Raw genomic sequence first — 9,622 nt, 5'->3', positions numbered from 1 at the left:
CTTATTGTATGAAAAAAACAAAAAATACAAGTGCCAGGACAATTAACAAAACCAACATATCTGTTTAGACTATGTAAACATTTTAACTTGACAGTATTCACACAGTTAAGAATTTTGTGACATATCACTGCCTATACCATATAAACGCTTGATTATTATAGCCTGAATAGTAAATTTGAATATTTTACTATAGGAGTCAAAATGGGCTAGTAGAAAGTAAAGAAATACATTAAGGGTTTTATATAAGTTTTTAAGTAATCAAAATTTGCATTGAAAAACTTTATATAAGGTTAAATAAACTTTAATATATTTAGTCAGTCAATGACAAGTAATTTCATTAAATACTTAAGAAAACGATCATCTTGCACAATATCTTCATGTGAAGTTTGTTCCAATACAGCTAGATTAACATAGTCCCATTTATTACAGACAGATAAACTTTTTAACGGTACAGTACCATCACCATCACCATATTTTAATTTTGGTATTTGATTGGGAAAAGCAGAACGATATGGTCCTGGAGTTTTGAAAATCATCTGTGATATTGTTGGAATGTTAATACTGTAAATACAGTAAACATCAATATCAGTAGGCCTTTCATATGGATCAAATACACTTTTAGTTTCGTTCATGATCGCATAAGCTAAATCAGTAATTAATTGAACAAATAAATATGAAAATGAAATGAATTCGTTTAACGAGACTGTTATATACGTTTCACAAAACAGAATGTGACGTCTCTCTGCAATGAGCATTTATATTTTATAATTGAACAAATTCAAACTTAGTTGTTATGCATGAAAACCAGTGCTATAATCAACTACTTTTATAATCATTCTGTAAATGAATATTTAGTTGAAAAGTGATAAAGGAAAGATTTTGTATGAATTATGCAAGAAATTTGTATAACCTCCCTTCATTGTTAAATTAAAAACAGGAAAGTTGATTATACAGTACCTAGACGTTCCCAGTACATTCACTACCATTTTTGTTTATACCCTAAACAATTACATCTAATTGCTCCCATGTAATTCATGGGTTTAGTTTTCTTTTCATAAAATTTTCAAACAGTTATTTGGTAGAAATTAAAATTATCATCATTAATTGCAAACCCTTCCTTAAAATCTTTTTACACTGTGTAAAGAAAAGATGTTATTCGCTGTTACACTTACATTAAAAATGAAATATTAAGGAAGTAGTTTAACAAAAGAAAACTATCTCTATAACAGACTCGGTTTAACTCCACTGGCTACAGCTTCTCGCTAGAACTCCAAGAAATACCTGATGAAGCCAGTCAGTATACTTTCCTTTCATAGTGCTTCAAGATATAATTGACTTTTATATTTAAATATATTCTCAATTTAAACATGTAGTTAATAATGGAAATGTCAACATTCATACTTTTGAAAGTGGATCAAACATACTCATTGTATGAAAGTACTTTGTCTTATTTATCAAAGTAGATCAATTGCGTATATACCAATTCGGGTAAAGAAGGAAGGTTGGGCAAGGGTTTAGCGACTTCATCCCGTAGAAAACTAACTCTCTAAAAATACGCTGACCAGAAACAATAATTCAAACCATTTAAACCCTGCCCTCCGACTTGAAAGAAGAATTATGACGCCTCATGATGAAAGCCGAGATGCTTCAGAAGTCACGTGGCCGATACCTCTTCTAACAACCAGAGCAACACTCTTTATGGGTACATCGAACGTCCGGACAATGTGTAAGACCGTGAAAACCAGTCAAATACCAATGCAAATGAGGAGATACAACGTGGCAGTACTTGGAATCAGCGAAACGCATTGGATACAAGTTGGACAGCAAAGGCTAGGTACGGGAGAGATGCTGCCGCACTCTGGTCACGAAGAGGAAAATGCTCCCCCCTCACACACAGGGAGTTGCTCTACTGCTACCGATGATATCGTTCAGATCAACGATGAAAGCTCCACAACTAAACCATCCATCTCAGAGAATAAAACTCCACAAAAATCATCCACCTAAGCTACAAATCTTCTCTACCATCTCAATATCACATATTTGTTTACTTGCCTTGAGGAAACGAAATATCATCAAAAAGTGCTTTCAAGTCATGTGCTGAATAATTTTTATTCGGAGTTATAATTAACTTCTCATTTGATGGCCATACACGTGGATCTGGTAGAAGAAATGCCATTGCAGGAAATGATCTTTGAATATCACGAAATGCTAATGGAGAACGAAATGGAATTCCTAAGTTATGACCTGGAAATAGAGTGAAAAGTATTTGAAAAATTCATTAACGTTATTCTTTATCACTTTCTATTTGATTTCATTGATTGACTTCAGGATTTAATTACTATTTGTAAATCGAATGTTCATAAAATACATTTATTCTTATTCATGTGATGATCATAAATCATTTCAAACGATGTATATTCAGTTACATTACTGATCCTTCAAAAATATTCCAACTACGTGGAGTGGATATTTAATAAACAGTCCACGAATTCGGAAACCTTCCTTGCTCGCTTCCAGCTGTCATTTACGGAAATTCAAAACAGATAAACTACTTTAGATCTTAAAATCAATTTTACTTTCCAGCTCTGTACATAGCAATCCTTTCTTAACTATTTTTCAGTGACGGAAATATAGATTTAATAGGTGGGAAGTTCATTTTACGCCTACCACTTCAAATATTTGAATAAATATCTCACATACAGGTTGAATTAACCTTTCACAATTTCTTTAATAACTCAAAAAATAATTTTATTGCAAATATTTCTTTCTTCATCTAATCGAATAGTTCAGTCATATTCAGGATTTATCTATTTGAACAAATTAAAAAATTTACCTGGTACACCAAACTGTCATAAGCAATGTAAGAACCTGGCACAAATATACACTGATCACAGTTATCACATTGAATCAGTACGATATGATGAATACTAGACCATTATGATTATCACTGATTATAAGAAAAGATGGAACATTACGAATATAATTCAAAGAGAAGAAATGAATTCAGAATACAGAAAGTATGTACCCAGAATCTATGCGTACATAAAGGCCTAATCTTCCTACAACAACACGATCGATTTCGTTCCGTTTCACCTACCAAAATGTTCTCATAAGACAGTTTGATTTAAGTTGACTAAGCAGTATGGAACAGAACATGATCTGTCAGTATAGCATTTTTAAACCTCTAAGACATAAAATAGTTCACATATACTTTTCTTATCTCATACCAATTACTGACTTTGGCTATACAACTGTTAAAAACCTCAAAGTGTTGAGTAGCTGTTCCTCAACAGTATGAGACTTCTAAGCAATGTATATAAATGACCACATCAGAAATCGAATCCAGGACGTGAAGGAAAAGTTGATAGAACTTAAACCTTAGACCACAGGGTTACAATCTAATGGTCTGCATTTCTAATCTCAGATGTTAAACGTTTCCTGCTTCTCAGTAATTGTCTAGATGTTTCATTTATGAAGTAAAACATCACATTCTGCAATATACACTGGCCCCTATACTTATCTCAATGTTGTCTTTCGTGGAACACTTAAACAATACAATGAATGTTTAAGTTCTAGGCACAGTTCTAATAATTTTTTGACTTACCACAGGTTTCAGCATATAGACTTTCAACAGATCCACCAAAAGGAGCTGACACAGATATAAATCCCTTGATATATTTATATTTCCATGATTTATCCTGCTGTTTTAAAAAATACATTGAGTACAATGATCCTAAACTGTGGCCTAATAAGTAGATTGGACGCTTTGCACCATTTTCATAGGTCTCTTCAATCAGTTGCTTTAATTTGATGAAATATTTTGAATTTTCATCTAAAAAAGAACGGTAAAACTTTGTTTTCCATTCTATTTGAAAATATACTTGGCGCTTTGCGGAAATCATACGGTGCAGCACGCAATGTTTTATTTCGCACAAAAAATTTGTCATTTGTTAAACTTTGAACAATTAACTTCATATAACTTGTAAATAGATATTTATCTTCACTTAAATATTCACTAGCCCAAGTATCACCCCAACCAGGGAATTCAACATTACACAGACCTCTATCTCTCGTTTGTTTTGTTTTCGGATCATAAATTAATCTGTTTGATGTAAACAGAAAATGTTATATAAAAATTTATTTTACCCCATATAAGATAATAATTTTTCCGGAAGAAGAAAGTACAATAAGTTAATCCAAATTGAAAATGGCTTCGTATGTAGTTGTTTGCCAGTTGGTTGACATAGTACTTGTGTTCCACCGATTCCGTGTATTAGTATAATAGGATATCGAATATTTTCATCCTTGACTTTTTCCAAAGTTATATCGTTTAAATGATACGAAGGTGATGTCAACGCTCCATTTAAAAAAATTAACTGTGATAAATTACCAAGATTTATTGGTATAAGAACAAAAGAATAAATAAACTAAATTTACCATTAGTTTCATAAATATAACCATGTTAGTTACTATTTAAATCCCATTGAATACTTATACATTGTTCTGAATAATATTGACATTGAGATTTCTTTAAATGTTGTTTAAAAATTCAAATCATTTGAATAGATACCTTACTTAATTTGATTGCCAGTTTTTATAGGTTAAATCAAACATGATTTAATCATGTGGGTGATTAAATGTTCAATAATGAATAAACAAATTCATGTTGCAAAACCAATCAATCAACAAATTAAACTTCTCAAATCTTAAAAATTAAATGAAAATTGCCTTCAACTATCATCAATAATATTATCACATGCAATTAATATAAACGTGCAGGTAATTGAAAACAATAATTTGATTTACACATAATTTTAAATAATATGAATTTCTTATATAGTAATTAGTATTATATAGAATGTATTTCATTTAATTGAATCAACGTTTTTGATGAACTAGTTTACTTACTATAAATCTCAGCCAATTGAGTCATAATAATAATAATAAAACATGATTGATAAGTATAAAAATAGATTTTCATAGTTAAAAGCATGAGTCAATTGAATCTAGACCACCAAAGAAAACCTGGAAGCACTGGACATCCGTTTCGTCCTATTGTGGGACTCTCCAACAATGCTCATCCATGATCTCGTCTCTCGAGATTCGAACCCAGGACCCACCAGTCTCACGCCAGAGCACTTAACCGACAGACCACTGAGCCGGCATCCGATGGTGTTAATGTCTAACTTCAACCGGTCCACGAAGTTCAGCAACCGTTCACCAATTGTCTTCAGTGATTTCCTATCTCACAATAGACCTAGTTGAACTTCACTGGTCACTGTTTCTCATTAGAACTCCAGGAAATATCTTTTGAAGTCAGTCACTAGTGAGCATATGATTATAATCGGAAGGGGTTTTATGGAGATTTCAGTATTTTCATAGCTGAAATTATCAGTCAATTGAAGCTGGACCACCAAAAAAACCTGGAAGCACTGGATGGCCGTTTCATCCTATTGTGGGACTCCTCAGCAGTGTGTATCCACGATTTATTTATTAATTGGTAAATATAAACTTTTTTCTTAATTGATCATGAAAAAAACAGTTTTATTATTTTAATTAGTTGATACTAACCCCCTTGAATTGTAAATAACAATATATATGTCATTCTCTTAAGATTAATATAATTGAGATGATAGAAAACTTCTTAAAAAGAAAAAAAACTAATTACTTTTAAATAATTTTAATTATTTTTACAAGATAATAGAAGCACTTTCAACTGAACATAATTATTTGTGTGCTTTTTTGTTGTTATATCCCGATAACAATAGTGAATGGTAACTTTGGCGTCTATTTATGGACCAGTATTATGCATATATTTATAATCGTATAATTGCTAAGTAGCTAGACCATTCATATCCATGTTACTTGTATTATAAGCTTTATTTTGACCCATAGACTATTATTATACGTTTTACCATTCTTGAGTTATCCCCAGTCTATTGATTACTGTTCCCCCTTATTCACAGCCACATTTGGCTAACTCTTGTACAAATGTTATTTTCTATTTTATTGGTACGTTGTGGTCAGTTTGTTCGGTATATAAACTCAGTATATTTGAAATACTATGATTCATACCACAGAGGCTGTTATTGGTGTTTTGGACTTAAGTGGCTGGGCTAGGCAGAGGCAGGATCGATGAGCACTCTAGACTGCTCGTACGGTTTTCGTGTGTCACTGTTCCAATAGATAATTCGCTGCTCTCTGATTGACGGTCTCATCAAGTCACACACTAACTAGGCATTCACTCGGCCACAAGATATAACATTTATATTGTACTTGAATCTTACAGATAATATAAGTTTAGAAAATATAAACATTTCGTTTACCAAAGTTTTACAATTATGATTACATTTGTTGTATATATCGTAGATTACAACAAAGTAAAAGGATCTTGCATCATTAACTAAGTTACCGCACCTTTATCAATACTTCTTCTTCAGCTATCAGCTCCAAGTTTTGTAACAGTTGAAGATTCAATAATAAAATCAGAATAATACATAGAAGTAGGGTGCGAAAGATAGTTGTTTACATGAAGATTATAAAGAAAAAAGAGGAAAACAACAGGTGTTAATAACAACTTGTTGAATAATAATGGGTTTAGACCTTGATCTGAGATTGTGTAAAAGATAAATAACTACAGTGGGTCTCTATCTCTGACTACTTCTTCATTAGCTTTTTTTGAGCAGACAACGTTTGCTTCACTAAGAGCTGTCTTCCCAAACTCATGTACGATCACTGCTCTTCTTTTTTATCTGAAGGCGAATTGAAGGTAGTCAACAGCTTCACTCCTGGACACCTGTTCACTTCCTATCACCTATACCCTCTGGAATTATTACTCAAATAGTTGATAAAGTCATGCAAACTGACTCTAAGGGAGTGTGTTTATCGTACAAACATTAGCAGCATATTAGTTCAATCCTGATCCCCATGTTCAGAAACTAAATGTCTAAACTCCTAATTCACCGTGATTCTAAATCACCTAATATTTTCAAGCTGTAATTTCCATATCCTTGCTCCTACTTTCTCCTCATCAATCCGAGTGCATAAATTTTACCAACAGCATTTTCGTAGGAACACTTACTCTGTTGAACTGTGCTTTGAGTAACTTTCTCTAGAATTTCTTGAAACCTACTTTTTCTACTGTCATTCGTATTAAAAAAACTAATATGCTTTCTGTGGTTCGCAAGGTGTTTACGTTACATGTTTCTACTACAAGTTCATGCTACCTGACGAATTACAAGAAAACCAGGAACACAAGAAATATGCTTCACCTTGTTCAGAAATATATTTTAGACAAACATTTAATCATTAAGTTCATATAATTTTAAAGCAGTAAGACATATTATTAAATTAACTATGTCAGTCGGTTTAAATGCATAGTTTGTTTGATTAATTTTAAAGAAGAAGCACCTAGTGATTTTCGAACTAATAATATTGACCAGTGTTAATACACTTTTGAAGTATGAAATTCATCTTAGCTTTTAAACAGGCTTGAAAATTATTTATTTAAAGCGAATTAACATTGATGATTGCAACATAGTTCAGAAAAGGTAATATATTTGCTAAATTAAAAATCTGCTAAGAAAAGCTATGTCTACCTGTTATTGGTCAACTGTGAACATTAGAACAAATATGTTTCTATGTTTATCAGTGATTATTTCTTCCATAAATAAAAAATTGCATTCAACTGCGCATCAACTGTGAGTTATGTCTGCCGTTAAGCATACAGATTGCCTTCTAATATGTTTTACCAGTTGGTTTGTAATATTTCAGATCATTCAGTAACATGCACCTGTTTCGTTTTGTTTACATTATAACATCATATCATTCACTGAATAGGCGTCTTCTGTTAAATGCCATTTAAACAGTCCCTTGGAGAGTAAATAGTATTCTGTGCTAATTGAGAACCTTAAGTAGGGGAGTCCTTTGTAAAAATACTATATTATCTTTTTTTATTTAGTGTAAACGATTTACTCAGCGTGGATAATCAATCTTCTTGTAATGCGTAAGGTTTTAGACACTACCTTTATTAAGTCGGCTTACAGTAAACTCTATCAGAGCCTCCAGAGGCTCATAAAGAGCCCCAGCCAATCAGCGATTAATTTGAAGTTGTGTGAAGTTATGTTACTGAAATAACGAGATCCTGATTGGTTGTTTAACATACTGCTACTATGGAAACTCAAGGTCTCTTAATTACTATAAAATCCCTGTATTTTCTGTACATAAATTAATCCTGTAGTAAAGCGCTTCCCACACACTTTGTGCCTTTTCTCTGGTCTTCAATTCGGTGTATAGTTCTAGCTCGGGGGTACGGAACTAGCCTAGGGAAGCGAATATAGCGTTCAAAATCGGTCAGACGTAACAATTGGCTACAGCCTAGGTCAAATACATAACAACCTTGTCTTCATAATGACCAAACGATACATATGCTAATAGATTATCAAAATTATTAGTACAAATTCTGTCGATTGACATTATTGACAAAAACGAGGTGGTTATGGTATTTGTACGGACTAATGATTCCTTTGTACTTGAGTACCCGCTGACTTCAAACTCCAAATACTGTAAATTCATTTGTGCGCATCTATTTCTACTTACTGTAAATTGCACTATTTCGGGAATTCCTATTAATTACAATAACTTGAATACTTCTGATCGTCACAGGTATATAACTGCTTCTGAATACGGAAAATACAGCATAAATAAAGAACACGAATCATATAAGCACGTACATGGATCACACTACCAAGGCCACAGGTAGTAGAACAAAGTAACAGTGAGAAATACCTGAGTAGTAGCAGTGGTAATTTTGATGAATCAGACTACGTCCAACGATTGTCAGAATATATACGACCACTGTCTCCGGTGTCAACTCAAACACAACATCGACAGGTCGCTCTCCCTCGAGAGTTATCTACCTGTTCACATGTTTTCATACGAGTAGATTCGGTACACAAACCTTTGCAAAAACCTTATGAAAGACCTTTCCACGTGACTTCCCGTCATGAAAAGACCTTCAAGGTTGATCACATGGCCGCGTCGAGATAGTCAGCATTGAGCGTCTCAAACCAGCACACATCAATGACAGTGACCTAACTGATAAGCTGAGATTCAATTCTGCATTCATCAAACCTTCTAGCGGGATCTCTACATCTACTTCAGATCTCCCACTAGATACATCAGAGACCTCATTCTCACGTCCCAGTCAACACCACGTGTCATCTGTGCCATCTATGAGCGAGACTTCAGTCTCACTTCCAGATCAGCAGACCACGCCACCCTTGACTTCTGATGAGATTGCAGTCTCACGAGGTACGAACGAGATCACTGTCTCACGTTCCAGTCGCCGAGTACGCCTACCCGTACGTTTCCGCTATTAACCTCTCAATGAACAATGGATACGGTTTATGACTCCATCCCTATACTACATGCGTGCCACACCTTCCTCTTTTTCTCTGGTTTTTTATCCTGAGCCTACGCCTCCGACCATCGCCTTGTTGGCATCGTCGACTTCAGTCAACCTTGTCGAAAGCTATCTTGATCACCCAAGCTCTTGTCAATGAACTCAATGGATGTTTTCTGGTTCCAAATACGTATGGCACACATTTGGTCCCGAACTTGA

General features: G+C 33.6%; 1 protein-coding gene across 1 annotated transcript; it reads right to left on the bottom strand.

Moving 5' to 3' along the window:
* Positions 1-234: 234 nt before the first annotated feature.
* Positions 235-4,531, bottom strand: Smp_160880 (phosphatidylcholine-sterol acyltransferase (lecithin-cholesterol acyltransferase)/ Phospholipase A). The gene is made up of 5 exons (XM_018799662.1): positions 4,147-4,531; positions 3,882-4,102; positions 3,605-3,832; positions 2,152-2,244; positions 235-643 (listed from the first exon to the last, which is right to left on the bottom strand). Exons 1-5 carry the CDS (start codon positions 4,149-4,151, stop codon positions 315-317), a joined length of 876 nt encoding a protein of 291 aa, XP_018651429.1. The 5' UTR covers positions 4,152-4,531; the 3' UTR covers positions 235-314.
* Between the last annotated feature and the right edge of the window lie 5,091 nt (positions 4,532-9,622).

Source organism: Schistosoma mansoni, chromosome 3 (genome assembly GCF_000237925.1).
Source record: "Schistosoma mansoni strain Puerto Rico chromosome 3, complete genome".
Taxonomy (NCBI): domain Eukaryota; kingdom Metazoa; phylum Platyhelminthes; class Trematoda; order Strigeidida; family Schistosomatidae; genus Schistosoma; species Schistosoma mansoni.
Note: the sequence above shows the minus strand (reverse complement) of the source record. Positions and strands in the feature narration are given on the sequence as shown.